The 17,754-nt window shown below is 41.2% G+C and overlaps 1 protein-coding gene across 1 annotated transcript in view; it reads left to right on the top strand.

Annotated features, from left to right (window-relative positions):
• The window catches only part of paxbp1 (PAX3 and PAX7 binding protein 1), a 40,798-nt gene extending 25,999 nt beyond the window's left edge, over positions 1–14,799 (top strand). Inside the window, exons 14-18 of the mRNA XM_003219034.4 lie at positions 6,556–6,632; positions 6,774–6,840; positions 8,417–8,563; positions 11,064–11,218; positions 14,259–14,799. Of these exons, the coding sequence (XP_003219082.3) occupies positions 6,556–6,632; positions 6,774–6,840; positions 8,417–8,563; positions 11,064–11,218; positions 14,259–14,370 (558 nt within the window). The 3' untranslated portion in view covers positions 14,371–14,799. The remainder of the gene's footprint in view (positions 1–6,555; positions 6,633–6,773; positions 6,841–8,416; positions 8,564–11,063; positions 11,219–14,258) is intronic.
• The last annotated feature ends 2,955 nt before the right edge of the window (positions 14,800–17,754 follow it).

Raw genomic sequence — 17,754 nt, 5'->3', positions numbered from 1 at the left:
TTCCTCGTTACCTTGTTCCACGTTTCAAGCCTTGTTTCAAGTATCAAGTTATTTCCTAGCCTTGCTCAAGTTCATGGACTAAAGGACCTTGTCATCTCCCCTCACTTTGCCTGGCAAAGTGAGTGTTTCGGTTATTGGATTACAACTTTGGACCTTAATATTTCATATTGGACATTGTTTCTTTGGACTAAATTTGACCTTTCCTGAAAGGTCTGCTTCTGGACTAACTTTTACATTTGCTTTTACTAACTTTATATATTTCCTTAATAAAGATATTAGATAGAATCTGGCCTCTGCGTATGGTTATTGGTGCTCTGTAGCCTGGGTCGTGACAGTTTGACTCCGCCACCCTAAGCACCAATTAACCTCGGCCAGAATGTCCACCGGAACCGTACCTGGGCCGAGCGGCCAGCCGATTACCTACACCATCGACAAGGATGAGGTGGACCGAATCCGTGATAAGCTCAATGCACAGGATGGGGAAATAAAGGGTTTGAAGGAACGCGGAATCCGTCTTCCGGCCATGGCGTTGCCAACCAAGTTTACTGGAGAAGCTTCTAAGGTTCATGTTTTCCGTCGCCAATGCCAAGCTTATCTAGAGGCCCGTGATGCCGAGTTTCCCCAGGAAGACATCAAGGTGGCGTGGATTTACAGTCTCCTAGACGGGCCAGCGGCTAACTGGGCGACGGCTCTGTTCGACCAAGCCTCCCCACATCTAAGGTCAGCGCAACACTTCTTGGACCACCTTAAGGCGACCTGGGGAATCGAGGACAATTTGGAGGCCGCCGGGCACAAACTCCGCCGCCTCTTCCAAGGAGACAGACCCATGTCTCAGTACATAGCCGAGTTCCGAGTGCTGGCCCACAACACCGGCTGGAACGATGTTGCCCTCAGAGGACAATTTCGGGAGGGTCTCAACATTGAAATGCTGGAGGAAATCTCCAAGGTGGATCCTCCCCAAACGCTGGAAGCACTCATCGATCAATGTTTACGGGCTGAAGTCATGATTGCCAACAGAAAACAGTGGGTACGAGGCCAGAGCGGTAGAGCTGGGGCAAAACCCCCCGCTCCCGCCAGCGTTCAGCCGCGTCCAGTGTGGAGACCCCCACCACCATCCCCATACCCCAGAGGGAGCGAGGAGGTGCCGATGCAGTTGGGCAATGGGCGTCCCAGATTAGATGCCGCCGAGAAGGCCCCGCCGCCAACGCCTAAATCTCTGCTGGTATTGCGGGAATGGGGGCCACTTCGCCAGAGAGTGCCCAGCCAAAGGGAAGCCCGCCGCCCGTCTTGCGGCGGCGTCCTCCACGGAGACGAAGGCGTCTGAGGCGGCTGGCACACAGCCGGCGGGGGAAGCCAACGACCGGGCGTAGAGAGGCTCGCCAACCCGGTCAAGAAACCCGTTCAAGAGCCGCCAACCGGGGTCCTGTTCCTTCTAGTGGTCACCTTATGGTCAGCAAAAAGGGGACCCGTCATGATCCACGCCATGATAGACTCAGGAGCTACCAACAATTTCATTGATAGAGAGTATGCCGACTCTCTGGGATTACAATATCATGACTTCAAGAATGCCCGTGTGGTGCAAGCCATCGATGGCCGCCCTCTCAAGACGGGCCCCGTAAGCCAGTGGTCGGAACCCACCAGGATGTGGATAAGGGAACATATGGAAGAGATTTCCTTCTTTGTTACTGAGGTTCCCCATTTCCCTGTGATTTTGGGGATTCCATGGCTGACGCTTCACGACCCAAGCATCTGCTGGTCCAACAGAGAACTGCAGTTTGCTTCAAAGTACTGCCAAAACCATTGCCTCGTAGCCAAGGTCTGCCATGCCACAGACACCGAGCCCATTATCACCTTGCCAAAGAAGTACTCCGAGTATTGGGATGTATTCAATGAAAAAGAAGCCGAAAAGTTACCCCCACATAGACCTTATGACTGTGCCATTGACTTGGTGGAGGGGGCCCCGATCCCGCGAGGGCATCTCTACTCCCTGACTGAACCAGAGCAAGAAGCTCTCAGGGAATTCATAGAGACAAACCTTCGCAAGGGATTCATCAGACCCTCTCAATCCCCAGCCGCCTCCCCAGTGATGTTTGTGAAGAAGAAGTCAGGGGAATTACGCTTGGTGGTGGACTACAGAGCATTGAATAATATCACCAAGCGGAACAGCTATCCCCTGCCCTTAATCTCGGATCTACTAGACCGACTTCGAGGAGCCAAGGTTTACACCAAGCTGGATCTTCGGGGAGCTTACAACTTAGTTCGCATCAGAGAAGGGGACGAGTGGAAGACCGCCTTCCAGACCAAATTCGGATTATTCGAGTCCCGAGTTATGAATTATGGATTATGCGGAGCTCCCGCAACGTTCCAGCATTTTGTCAATGACATTTTCCAGGACTATCTAGATAGGTTCTTGATAATCTACCTGGACGATTTTTTGGTGTTTTCTAGATCACAATCAGAACATGAGAACCACGTCAAAATGGTGTTACAACGATTGCGGGATCATGGACTTTATGCCAAGCTGGAAAAATGCGCTTTTGATCTACAAGAGGTAGATTTCCTTGGATACCGTATCTCGCCTCTAGGGCTCTCCATGGATCCAGCCAAGGTTTCAGCAGTATTGGAATGGCGGGCGCCAACTAACAAGAAGGAGGTGCAGCGATTCTTGGGGTTCGCGAACTATTACCGCAAGTTCATTCCAGATTTTGCCCGCTGGTCTGACCCAATCACTAGCTGCATCCGTGGAAAACAGCCCTTCCGCTGGACTGATCAAGCAGAGAAAGGGTTCCAGCAACTAAAGAAATTATTCACATCCCAGCCAATCCTTCAGCATCCAGATCCTGAAACCCTTTTTGTGGTGCAAGCGGACGCCTCTGATGTGGCAATTGGGGCTGTGCTCCTACAACCGGTGGGAGATCACCTTCATCCTTGTGCCTATTATTCTCGTCAACTAACCGCACCAGAGAGGAACTATACCATTTGGGAAAAAGAACTATTAGCCATAAAGGCAGCTTTTGAAACTTGGAGACATTGGCTAGAAGGGGCCAAATTTCCCATTGAAGTCCACACTGATCATCGGAATCTAGAACATCTAAGAACTGCCCGCAAGCTAAATCAAAGGCAGCAACGTTGGGCTTTGTTCTTTGAACGTTTCAACTTCCAGATTCATTATGTGACCCCAGCCCAAACCAAGCAAGCAGACGCCCTGTCACGTAAACCGGAATACGCTGCAGGACGCAAGGAGACCTTTGAATCCCAACTACTACAACCCGAGAACTTTGCCACGCTCACAGTGGGGAACACCAAATCCACTCCCATTGATTCAACTCCCTCTACTCCAGGGCCCATCTGTGCTCAAGAAATCAGGGCTAGTCAGCAAGCAGATGCCTGGGCGCAGGACCAACTTCGTCAAGGTCTGCATTTTCCCTTTTCGCTTAAAGATGGACTGCTTTGCTATAGAAATCATGTTTATATCCCACCCGGACCGGGCAGGGAAAAAGCACTTCGTCTGTGTCATGACTGCAAACCAGCAGGGCATTTCGGACTATTTAAAACCATGCATTTGATCCTAAGAGATTTCTGGTGGCCCAAGATCCGCAAGGATGTGGAAAAATATGTTAACACCTGCCCAGTATGCCAGCGCTCCAAGATAAGAAGGGAGAAGCCCTCAGGGCTTCTACACCCCCTTCCTAACCCATCTCGCCCATGGGAAATAATTTCTGCGGATTTTATCACTGACTTACCACCTTCCTGCGGATTCACCACGATCCTAGTGGTGGTGGACCTTTTCACCAAATTAGCCCATTTCATTCCCTGTGAAGGTCTTCCCACGGCCCAAGAGACTGCAGATTTATTCCTCCAACATGTTTTCAGACTACATGGATTGCCCAAAAGTTTGGTCACAGACCGTGGATCCCAATTCACCTCTCGTTTCTGGAAGGCACTACAAAAACTATTGGGCATAGACTCTCGTTTATCTTCAGCTCATCATCCCCAAACGGATGGGCAAACGGAGCGCACCAACGCCACTTTGGAACAGTACCTTCGCTGTTATGTAAACTACCAACAGGACAATTGGGCTTCTCTGTTACCACTGTCGGAATTTGCCTACAACAATGGAGTCCAGGCTTCTACAAAAGAAACGCCGTTCTTTGCAAACTACGGCTTCCATCCACGTTTCTTTCCCCCTGTCATTGAAACTTCAGAAGTTCCCGCAGCAGAAGATTGGCTGCAGGAACTCACAGCGGTGCAACAACTTTTGCTCCAGCAACTGGAACAAGCCAAGAAGGACTATAAACGTCACGCGGACAAACATCGCCAGCCGGGCCCCGAAATCAAGGTAGGAGATCGGGTTTTTCTGTCCACTCGCTTTTTGCCCTCCCATCGCCCTTGCCGGAAGTTAGATGCCCGTTTCATTGGCCCCTATCCAGTGGTGGCGCAATTAAACCCCGTGACTTTCAAACTCCAACTTCCGCGTTCAATGCGCATTCACCCAGTGTTTCACCGCTCCCTGCTCCTTCCGGCGGATGGTGTGCGACCAGATGTAGACCGGCCGGCCCCTGTCCCTATTTTGGTGGATGGGGAGGACGAGTTCGAGGTTCAAGACATTTTGGATTCTCGCTTTCACCGCCGCCGCCTGCAATATCTCATTGACTGGGTGGGTTTTGGCCCTGAGGAACGCTCTTGGGAAGACGCCTCCACAGTCCATGCTCCTGATCTAACCCGTCGCTTTCATCAGACCTATCCCGCCAAACCACGACCTCGCGCCTCGGGGAGAGAGTCCCAGTTTGGGAGGGGCCTTGAGGAGGGGGATAGTGTGATGACTCATGGGCCTTGTAGTCCTGCTCATGACATTGTAATGCCTGATGAAGAAGAAAACTTGGGTTTTTTACCTTCCCAGTCAGAACTGGAATCTTCTCAGTCAGATCTTTCCCAGGCAGATCTGGGAACCTTGCACCTGCAAGAAAGTTGTGTCCCAGAAGTATGTCAAACAAACCCTGAGCCTACATCTCCCGTGTTCTCTCGCCATGAGTTTTGTAAACAACAGAGGGGTTTGGAAGCAGCTTCGCGCAGGAGTGCGAGGATAGCAGCTAAGAATGTACCCAATTAAGTCTGCTTTTCGTGAGAATCTTTAAGGAGTCAAACATCTGGTCTCAGAGTTTAGCTTTCGTTTCTGGTTCCCAGAGAACTGCTTCGGTGGGAAAGTTAGACTCTATATAGGTGTTTTACCCGCGTAGTAACTTCGCGGAGTCAATTCGTCAGCCTCCGGAGCGAGTTGTGTTTGGACAGCGCGCTCCGATTCAAGCCTCGTTCCTGCTCAAGCCTTGCCTTGTTTCCAGCCTTCGCTCCTGTTTCCCAGCCTTTGTTTACCTACGGACCTTGCCTTGTTTCCCAGGACTAAACCTTGCCTTGTTTCACGGATTTTACCAAGTTATTCCACGGACCTTGTTCTTGTTCCTCGTTACCTTGTTCCACGTTTCAAGCCTTGTTTCAAGTATCAAGTTATTTCCTAGCCTTGCTCAAGTTCATGGACTAAAGGACCTTGTCATCTCCCCTCACTTTGCCTGGCAAAGTGAGTGTTTCGGTTATTGGATTACAACTTTGGACCTTAATATTTCATATTGGACATTGTTTCTTTGGACTAAATTTGACCTTTCCTGAAAGGTCTGCTTCTGGACTAACTTTTACATTTGCTTTTACTAACTTTATATATTTCCTTAATAAAGATATTAGATAGAATCTGGCCTCTGCGTATGGTTATTGGTGCTCTGTAGCCTGGGTCGTGACAACCATGCCAGTGTAATTATATGTCCCATGGCTTCTAAGAGAAGTCCATTAACCCTCCTTTGCCAGAAAATGAAGAATAAAGAGGAGTATGGAAAAAGTCAAACATGGGGAAAGCAGCCACTCTTGCTGTCCTCTTGGTTTAGAAGTAATTTGATTTGATGATTAGCTGTTCAGTGCAGTTTCAAAACTAGAGCTACTGCTATACTGAGCCATTTACCTACCACCCCAGACCCACAACCTATTTATACCTGGTGAGGGAGCAAGAAGGGTCACAACAATGTCTGGCCATGTCCTCATAGCCAGATGTGAAGAAATTACCTCAGTCACTGAGTCCTCTGGAAGTTCCAGTAACTTATCAGTCTCTTTGCATCTGCCTTGGGAGACATATCCAGACACTGCTGGCCCCTTCCTTCTACTCCCTACCACACATGGCATGGATATAGGAAGGGGTGGTGTATGTAGAGGGAAAAGTGAATGCCGACCTCCACAGTGATCACAAATAAACATGTGTATGGATAATGTACACATTCATATGTTAGTGACAGGATGCTAATCAATGTGGGAAGAAGTCTTATTGAAGCCTGATCCCTAAAGTTCATAAAAGACTTGTTTAATGTAATGCATCTATGATTTTTTAAAAACTCTTGTTGTTTTATGAAAATCAGGGAACTAGTTAGAAAGAAAATGTTTGTGGTAGCCCTGGATTTGTTAGAAAGTGTATTTTGAAAGCATTCTGTAAAAATCTCTGTTAAATTTGAACTCTTTCAGACATTGCTAAAAGGCCTTTTACTTAGAATGAGGAGAACATTAGATGATGATGTATTCATGCCACTGTATCCTAAAAGGTAAGCTCGTTTTTCCTCTTTCAACTTCACTGATTTTCAAAGGTGTTCATAGATTAGATTTGCAGAACCTTTAATATTATGATCTTGAATAATCACAGTAATTTTTGTACCAATAAAACTTACAATGTCTTTGTTTTTCAGTGTATTGGAAAACAAGAATTCTGGACCTTATTTATTTTTTCAGCGTCAGTTCTGGTCTTCTGTTAAGGTAAGAAAAGGAATGCGTGTATCAATAATGGGAAACTGAAGAACACTGGCTAAAATTAATTCACTTTAGTTGGTAGGAAAACATTCATTATCCAAACCTGTGTCTTTAGATCACTTTGAAACTGAAAATTGCAATTCATGGTCTTTCTCTTTTCACATGCATGTGAGAAGCATCTTCAGAGTCTATGGAATCATCTTGATCAGCATGTGCTACGTCATGCCAGGCTGTTTGGGTAGATAACTTACACAAGCAGAACAAGGAAAAGGATTTGTTGCAAGCCAGGCTTAGAGCTTTTTCTTTAATTTTAGGAAGTGTCAATTGTTACATATAGTTAATATGAATATTTCTATCAGTTAAAGAAAATGCATTTTGGAAGGTTTATAAAAGCTCAAGAACTATTTAACGAATTATCAATTTTTGAGCTAAAGTAAAAGAAAAAAAGTGTAATTTGGATATTTCAGACTGAGTAATTGAGGACTTGGGAAATTGTTTTTCAAAAGTAATTTCTTCTGTTGCTCATTATAGTTTTAAAAAGGAACTCATTATTCATTCTGATGATGAAAAGGCTACTTCTTGCATTACCTTTTACTTTTATATTTCCTGTATATATTGGGGGAAAATACCTGAAGATTAATAAGAGAGTGTCTTAGAACTTTATGGCCTTTTACATAATTTTATGACTTTAATGTATATTTTAAAATAACTGCTACTTAGTATAAAGTAACTTTACTCTTATTACATTGCTTTTAATGTAACTTTATTACCTCTTCATTATTCCAAAAACCAGCTGGTTTTCAGTAACAACATATCTATAATTCTGTACTTCTATAACTCTTATAGAAGCAACTCTCCGTGTATCACTAGTAGAACTATTTGCTCCTCTGGAAGTAATTTAACACCCTAGTCCCATCCAGATACTTCTGCTTTGATTAGTACGGTAACATGTCAAATGTTCAAAGTACTCTCAAATTCTGATAGCTTATCTCTGATGTAAATTTGAGAGCAAATTTGCAGGTATATCTGTTCAGTAATTGAGCATGTAAGTGCCTACTTCTCTGCTGGCTGAAGTACTAAAAAGTTAAATGTTTTGCAGCTGGCAGATTTCTAGAAAAGGGGCTTATTGCTGGAGGAAAGAAGAAATTGCATGCATAACTTGAAAACCTAGGTATTAGTAAGATCCCCCTCTGCTTAATTTTGATTGGACCATGCAACTTCAATTGGGGATGTGCAAACGTGGCTCTCTACATGTTGCTGAACTTCTAAAATGCATCAACCATAGCTAGTATATAGAATGCTTGTAGTTGGTTAGCAATATCTGGAGCAATGTATGTTGGTCACCCCACCAAAAGTATTAGTTTATGTAGGTAAATAATTTCATAGGTTTCAGATAACCTGTTATCTTGGGGGGGAGGGGGGGGAGACAAAATAATCATGCCTATTTGAGTTGATTAATTTCATGTAATACACACGAGATATAGGTTGTAATGTTTTTTTCAATATATATAATGATTTGAAATTGCTCATACAGTTCTCTGTGTCATACTAATTCTTTCAACTTTATATTTTCTTTGCTTAGTTACTGGGAAACTTTCTGCAGTGGTATGGAATCCTTTCAAACAAAACCCTGCAAGAGTTAGCAATAGATGGCTTGCTAAACAGATACATTCTCATGGCTTTCCAGAATTCTGAGTATGGTGACGACAGTATTAAGAAAGCTCAAAGTGTAAGTCAACACTTAACTTCAGTAATCTCATTTATGTTTTTAAAAATACTGTCACAGTTGATGTTTGGGGTGTCAGAAATCTACATTGAAATATCCAATTAATCATGAAGTCCACTGAGTGAACACCAGGCCAATACCTTTTCAGCCTAAAATACTACACTGGACTTTTTTCTTTAGATGGGGAATTACTGAATTGAAAGGGTTGAAATGTTTTTACAAAAAAACATAAAAGTAGATAAAAGTTGAATAACCTTATCTGAGATTCTTGGGATTAGAAGTGTTCTGTATTATATAGGGCAATAAGATAATAATAACAATTACTGTAATAATTATTTATTTCTTGCCCACCTCTTCTCATGCCTTGAGGCAGGTTACAACATTACTAAAACATAAACAAACACATAATCATTTTAAAATATTCCGTAAAATACACATATTAAAACATACCTCCATAAAATATGTATCAAAATATAAAAAACAAAAACAAGGCATTCAGTGGAGTTTAAAATTCACCATTAAAACTGTCTGGGTAGGTCTGCCTGAAGAGATAGGGTTTCACTTGTACCTTAAATTCCAGGAGCTGATCCAGCTGTTGGAGCTCTACCAGCAGGTTGTTCCACAATCATGGAGCAGCCGATGAAAAGGTCCTCTGGGTGGTGGTTGCCAATCGAGTTTGGGCTAGCTGCCCCCCAGAGGACCTATGTGTGCGAAGTGGATTGTACAGGAGAAGGAGATCCTGTAGGTAACCTGGACCCAAACTATGTAGGGCTTTAAAGGTCAAAATCAATACCTTGTACTTTGCCTGGAAATTAATTGGCAGCCAGTGAAGTGACTTTAGGATTGATATAATATGCTCACTCCTAGGCTTAATCTGTGCAATTTCAATGTTTGATTATGCTTGTTTTTGTTTCCGAATGTACTTTATCTTGTTTTATTGTGGAAATTTGGGCTTGGCCCCATGTTAGTCGCCCCGAGTCCCTGTAGGGAGATGGTGGCGGGATACAAATATAAAGTTGTTGTTGTTGTTGTGTTGTCGAAGGCTTTCATGGCAGGGATCACAGGGTTGTGGTATGTTTTCTGGACTGTATGGCTATGTTCCAGAAGTATTCTCTCCTGACATTTCGCCCACATCTATGGCAGGCATCCTCGGAGGTTGTGAGGATGCACAAACTCTGAAGATGCCTGCCATAGATGTGGGCGAAATGTCAGGAGAGAATATTTCTGGAACATGGCCATACATCCCGGAAAACATACGACACTGTTGTTGTTGTTTTTGTTGTTGTTATTATTATTATTATGTTCCTGTAACCAGACTGGTTGCCATATTGTGAACCAGCTGGAGTTTCCAAACTTGATACAAGGGTAGCCCAATGTAGAGCGCGTTGCAGAAGTTCAACCTTGAGGTTACCAGTGTGTGCACTACCATTTTCAGGTCCCCCAAATCTAGGACAACTCCATTTGACAGACACACATTCGTTGGGCAGCACTGTCTCCAAAGAGAGATGCAAAGAGGGTGGAAAATGGCATGGCCCAGTTTGCAGTCAAACTTTTCAGAAGCCGCAGCTGCTGTGGTGGCTGCTGCTGTTCCTCTACTGCCACTTTTCAGCCAAAGTGATTTACACCGGGGCACAATAATTGCAACTGCTGCTGACCATCTCCAGCCTTAGCCAAGGGGAGAGCCCATGGCAAGAAAGGGCCCCTTCTCTGCCGTGCTTTCATCACGGGAGCCCGAATTTTCATCAGTTTCTTTCTATCCAAGTCTATTCCACATGATAACATGGTAATCATAGCGAAGCTGCCAGCCACGTATTTCTGCTTTTCAGGTTGCATCTATTGCATGCCTGTTCATTTGTTTGGCCCTAGACAAACGCAAAGATCTGTGAAATGGCAGGATATGTGGATGGCTGCCATTTCACAGATCCTTGCATCTCTTTCTAGCCTTGTAAATACAGTACAGGTATGTACATGCTATATTTCCAAAAGTGTTGGGATTTGGAACACTTTGAAATTTTGAATAAGTGGTACTCAACATGGAAAGAAATTTTGATGTATTATTGCTGTTAAATAATAAAATAGATTTTATTAATATTTTACCTTAGCTTCTATATCTTGCTTTTTATACAAATTTGATTTGGCAGCAGTCAATTTTGGCATGAAAGCCAGTGGAAAAATTCTTGAAAGTTAAGCATCCAAACTTCAAAGAATCAATTTAGTAGTTTAACAGGGACTCTGGAAGTTACTTACATTGTAAGCATCCTCTTAAGGAACCTCTCAAAGTAGATGATGATGTCTATTGTTGATACTAAATAGCATCAAGTATTTATACACTTAAGTTACATTGCCTTGAGTATCTTATATATAATCAGATTGTGTTTTTCACTTTTACAATGCAATCCTTGATTTGTCAACTCAGAAGTATACCCCACTAAATTAAATTGAGTTACCCCAGGAGTGAATATGGCATCACATTCATAACCTCTCTCTTTCCTTCATTCTCCAGGTGATCAGCTGCTTTCCTAAACAGTGGTTCACTAATCTAAAAGGAAATAAAACAATATCTCATCTAGAAAATCTCTGTAGATACCTTGTTCATCTTGCTGATACGATATACCGAAATAGCATTGGAAGCTCTGATGTAGAAAAAAGAAATGCAAGGTAACTGATCCTAAATAATGGTTAGATTCTGGAGGTGGGTTTCAAGTGGCATCTTGAATTGGGCTAGAATACAAATAGGAAGCCAGTAAAGTTGTTTCAAAACCAGTATTAAATGGTTTATAATATTCATAGTAAACCAAATTCTGTTTGCAGTTTTCTGCACTTGCTGTAGTTTCCCAACATGTTCCAAGAGCAGCAACATGTAAAGAACGTTAGTACTGATCTAAACAAAACACAAGATGAGTGAACCATGGGTTCCTGTGGCCTAGACTGGATTCCCTTTGGGTAGATAGGGTGGTAAATAAATAAAGTTTTTATTATTATTCCATGGGAAAGGGCATAATTAGTGCACCAGCTAAAACTGGGTAAGAGCACTTCTAATGGTTCCTGCCATCTAGTTTGGTCCACCTGAGTTTTAGTTTTGTCTACAGGCCCTCATTTTATTTCTTCACTGCACCCAATCTCCTACAGTCTCCTTCACATCAGAGAAAGAGAATGGCATGAATGGGTGGTGTCAACATTTTGATGAGACATGCAACCCTGCAGTGGCCAGCATTGGAGGACAAGTGCTACTTGTCCACGACCACAAAGGCTGTACTAGTGCATTCTGCAGAGGCTGATGGTGTTGTAACTTCAATTGTGTTTTGCTTTTAATGTTAAACCAGGTGGTTTCAAGTTTCCTCCTCACACCGAGGGAGTGTCAGGTAGTTGCGGGTAGATCCACTCATACTGTCATATTTGGGGAGCTATTTTGGAGCTGTACTTTGGTTTTTTTCTGACCAACAAGAGGGGTGTGTTTGCTTTGGAGGTGCTGTGGAAGTACTTGGTTGCTCAAAAAGGGTTGCAGTCCCTATGTAACTTGAAGGCTTCATCTTCTCACCTTTAATGGAAGTGTAAAAAAACCAGGAGATCAATATTCAAAGTTTTAAACAAATTGTAATACAGTTTTTTAAAATGTTTAATAGTTTTAACAGTATTCGATTTTCAGATTTATATGTTAATGTATCTGTCTTGTTTGTTTTAACTGGCATTTATTGCTAGTCACCTTTAATCCCTATATAGGGGAAAAGATGTGGTAAAGTAAATAAATACAGCAAAGTAGCTGCCCCATAAATGTGGAACACAGGTGATCCACAAAGAGATACCCTGATATTGAGAAGTGTAATGAGAAGAATGTAGAACTATTATCACCTCCTAATGGTCTGGCCCCTCCAGTAGGTCTTATAAAGCAGTATGACAGAGGTTTAAGGAATAGGTGATTGGCTTTTTACTTCCAAGCAAACTGTGTACATCCTCCAAGATAAACTTATCAATGCCATCGAAATGATTACATCTGGAACTTGATTAAAGTATGTGTTTAGAATGTGGAATCCAGAGTGGATCAAATATGATATTATCATCAGTCTTGTAAATTTGATCAGAACAGTTCTCAAAAGGTTGGACCTCATCAAGCTGGGAAACCTATTAGCCTTTGAACTAGTCAAAGTAGTTGTAAAACTTTTTTCTAATGGAAGAGGTCCTAAAAGAATTGTGTCAGCTGCCCAGATCATTTTCCCATATTATAAATCAGAGTTTCAACAAAATCGACAGACCTAGAATGCCTGAAAGAATTAAACCAACAGAATACTGTCTATTTTGCTGCTTTATTATCAAAATCTTTTGAAACTTCTTAGTAGAATACCTTGATAAGGGGCATGGATTCATCATAGAATACTGCAAATCAATCTCTTCTCATCACCATCTAGCGTTTTGCAACTTTTAAACTTATGGCTGCTGCTACAAACATTCTTGAAGATTGAGCCATAGTCCATTTCTAGTATTACCTGTATATACTTGAGTATAAGCCGACCTGAATATAAGCCGAGGCACCTAATTTTACCACAAAAAACTGGGTAAACTTTTTGACTCGGGTATAAGATGAGGCTGGGAAATGCAGCAGCTACTGATAAATTTCAAAAATAAAAATAGATACCAATAAAATTACATTAATTGAGGCATCAGTAAGTGAAATGTTTTTGAATATTTAATAAAACTGCAATTTAAGATAATAAGACTTTAATAAGATAAGACTGCCCAACTCTGATTACCTATATACTCAAGTATAAGCTGACCCAAATATAAACTGGCCAGTACCCTCACTTGAATATGAGCAGAGGGAGACTTTTTCAGCCTTTAAAAGGGCTGAAAAACTTGGTTTATACTCGAGTATATATGGTATATTGGACATTGACTATGATATATTATTTACCTGGCTAAATACATGATTATTATACAAATAACTTAAGTTCTAAAATATTTGATTCAGAATATAAACATCATAATTTTGAAAAAGTTGAGTATGCCTCAAGGGCATGTAATATATAAATATTACATATAAAGTGATTTATTACATAAAGTCCAGCATGGCATGGATGAACTCCAGATATGCTGCTTGCAATGATCTGTCTGCTTCTAATTGGGGAAGACTGAGAGAAAATAAATAAATTTCCATACTTGGATGACAGTTGTTGCCTAATACGAAAGCGGCATTACAGTACTCAGAATTGCCTTGCATGGTGCTACTGTTCTCAAGTGTAGTATTGTTTTCCTTTGTACAGTGCATTGCACAAAGTAGTATAGTGTAAAAATGTTTGTACATTCCAGTAGAAGGAATTATAAATCATGGTAGAAGTTCCAGAGTAGAGTGTGTTCCAGTAGTCCTTTATGGAAATAATTGATGATGATAACCCTAAACCATGGTATGGCTAGCTGGCCAGTATGTTATGAGAGCATCTGGCTATTTTATTTGTGTAGCTATGTATGTATATAATCTTTTTGGAAGATGAATGAATCACCACAAACATTACTTGAGAATCTTTTATTAGCCAGGGTGCTGATGCTGAGTACTGATCATGCTTTGACTTCAAATTTGAACAGTATTTCACCCCATTCACTGCAAGGGAGAAAGTGCATGTATCTGAAAATAATATCCAGAGTATTTAGTACTTTCTCACATATTAACCGTTTTTTAAAAATGCTGACTATTTTCTTTTCTTCTTAGGGAGCATATAAAACAGATAATAAAACTTCTATCAAGTATTCGAGCACTGGACCATGCTGTGACTGTGGCTAATGAACATAATGTGAAAGAGTTAAAAAGTGAGGGGAAATAAAGTTTTGCCATTAATTCTGGGATATAGAAATCATTCCTGAAGTGTAATTTTGTACATATGTAAAGTTTTATTAAACTGTAAACTATGGATTGTTTTTAATACAAAGTGCATTCTTATATACAGCATCTATACTACTAGATTGATGTCTCTGAGAAAGTGAAAAGAAAGCCAGGAAAATTTTGCGCCTACATCTTGTTTACGAAGACTTTTATACTCCATGGTGGCCATCTATTCAGTCGAATGTCCTTCCGTTAACAGGAAATTCCTTACTATAAAGCTCATTCACAGATCATCTGCAAAAAGTGTAACCCTCAAATTTGTGTTTTAGATAATGGAAGATTTCAAAGTAAGGTTTTCAGTTGGTGAAATTTGGTCAAAGATATATGTATATGGTGTGCCCTGCTCAGAGTAAAGAAATTTCCAAAACAATATCTTGTTTTCTGTTGATGTATTGATGATAATAACTAAAATTAACAATTGCAATTACATAACCGTCTTTTGGAGTTTGCAGTAAAATGCAGTTGTTTGCAGTGATAATACTTCATTATGTAAACAGAATTTTCATTCTGAAATGAACATTGCTAAATTAATGTATGTTTAATAATCACTAACTTCCACTGGAAATATTTTCTCATCTTATCTTAATTTAGCAGATTCCTATCCTAACTATGCATATACTTGATGCTAGTCCTGAATCTGCCTGATTAATTCTTGGCTAAAGCGTTTACATTCTATTTAGGCTGCCATATGATTTTAAAAAGCTGTTCTCGGGCATAATGAGGTGAAAAATAAGGTCCATGCCACACAAAGTAAATTTAAATATATGTCAAGACTCCCAGACAGTCATTTTTTTATTTTAAAAACTGCTCTTTTTTCAAGCTGTTTAAGTGGTAATCTGAGTGACAACCTACTATAGTCTTCTGTAGATTTGCTCAGCAATCATCAATTAATTATCATGCTCACATTTCATTAGTAGTCCCAGGCAATCAACATCAATTAAATTCTTTATTATAGGATAGGCACGGGCTGTTAGGAATTGTGGAAACATCTGGAGGGCCAAACTTTGCCCATGCCTATTACAGGACAAGAGCTCTTATGCAGATTAGGAGCTCCATTCCAATAACATATAGAGCTCCACCTATTTGCACATCTGTTTTAAAAATATACTGTCTCTATAAAACATTTATGCTATACAGAAGAAAAGTTAAACTTCTTTTATATTCTTTTAAACCACATTTCAGGTAGAAAAGTCAAAGAAGAGACTCTTAACTGAAAACCTTATCCTAGCATTTTATGTTAAGAGAATGAAATAGTACTAATTTATGAAAGGCAGATATAAATTATTATTTTACTGTTTGAATGTATTAACTCAAGTGAGAAAGTGATAGCTAGCTGTATCCAGTCTACTTTCGGTTTGCATACTTTCCCTTACTATTTTGATTTTGCTATTTCAATTTCTAAAAAGATACAGGTATAGAAGTCATGTACTTTGGGTTTCTAAAACCTGATGAATCATTTCGCTAAACTTGGGATCTGCATACAGACAACTGGGTAGATCTAATTCTGGCATAACCTTTCCACGTTAAGTAACTCGTGTCACCTAAAAATAGAACAAGACAGTGGCTATAGTCCTAAAGCTCTTAGAAAGAATAGGCCAGAAAGCAGTCTTGGCAGAAATTAAATATCAGAGTACAATGACAGATGCAGGGAGGTGTGATAGAGTTAATATGCGAAGCCTTCCTACTCTGACCTTCACTTTGTACACAATGATAAAGGCATTTAGTCATGCCATTAAAAAAGAAACACCATTAAAAAAGAAAAAAATCCCACTACCATAGGATTATGTAGTGTGACAGATCTGTCAAGTAATTATCCAGCAGCAATAAAACATTTTTAATATACAGGTAATACACTTTTTGACTTCATGCCTGTAATTACTACCTACTTTAATAAATTTGACAAAAAGCAGTGGTCCTGGGGGCCACATATACTTCTTCTGAGACAGTGGATGGCAACCCATGCTAAAAATGTGGGATTTTCTTTTTCAGATTCAAGCCACATAGCGTGGGGCTTTGGCATCTGTTGAGTTTGGTTCCAAGACCTGTTTATGAATCCATCAATGGTCAAGTCCCATTATTTACAATAGCATAATAAAATGGTGCCCCGTAAATGGAATAACAAAATCATGGCCTGCCTTTTGAAAAGTGTGTGTATATGTGTATAGTTAAAGAAATGGATGATTAAATCAATGGATACAGAGGGCCTACTTTACGCTCCGACTTTTTTTCCAAAGTAGGCTGAAAATCACTTCTCTTGTAGCATACTGCAAGTCACTTCTGGTGTGAGAGAATCAGCTGTCTTCAAATATGCTGAACAGACTGCACTCTGGCACCATGAGATGCAGAGTCAACCTTAAGAAATGAAGCTACAAAGTGAAGTCCACAACATTTGAGTGTGGAGAAGAACAAACCACAGGCCGCTTACTACAATGTAGCCTGAGTCCCACCACATGCTCAATGAAGGACCTTCTCGCTGCAAAACCAGAGGCACTCCAAGTGGCCAGCTTCTGGTCAAGGGAAATCTAGTATAATGTCAAGTTTTGTCTTTGTGTGTTTTTAAGATACATAATAACTGTACCCTCAATTCGCTTCTGACATGATCAATACTCTTGTTTTAAAGCGCACACACTTTTAAAGGCCCAAAACAGTCCAGTAACTTCCCAAACTGCATTTATTCCTTGATGCAATGTTGAGTTTTAAAATGTTTAAAATGACATAAAATTGGGAAATAAGGGCTGTAAGACAGACCATAGATGTGGCCCGTAAGGTATGCGTTTCTATAAGTAAATCCTACTGTCTTTGGACCCTTCCACACAGCCTTACAACCCATAATATTAAGGCTGAGGCCCCTGGTGGCACAGCAGGCTAAACCACTGAGCTGCTGAATGGGAAGCGGAGTGAGCTCCCGCTGTTAGCCCCAGCTTCTGCCAACCTAGCAGTTTGAAAACGTGAGTAGATCAATAGGTACTGCTCTGGCAGGAAGGTAATGGTACTCCATGCAGTCATGCCGGCCACATAACCTAGGAGGTGTCTATGGACAATGTCGGCTCTTTGGCTGAGAAATGGAGATGAGCACCAATCCTCAAGAGTCAGTCAAAACGAGACAATGTCAGTGGGAAACCTTATCATGGCAGAAAGTCCCACAGTATCTGCTTTGAACTGGGTTATCTGAGTCCATATTGCCATATATTCCAGTTCAAAGCAGATGTGGGGTTTTTATACAGCTGTATGGAAGGGTTATTCCATGACATTTACATCTGAGTTAACAGGCTTAGGCCCCTTCCACACAATTGTATAAAATTCAGCATCAGCTGCTTTGAACTGC

This window comes from Anolis carolinensis, chromosome 3 (assembly GCF_035594765.1).
Source record: "Anolis carolinensis isolate JA03-04 chromosome 3, rAnoCar3.1.pri, whole genome shotgun sequence".
NCBI lineage: Eukaryota > Metazoa > Chordata > Lepidosauria > Squamata > Dactyloidae > Anolis > Anolis carolinensis.
Note: the sequence above shows the minus strand (reverse complement) of the source record. Positions and strands in the feature narration are given on the sequence as shown.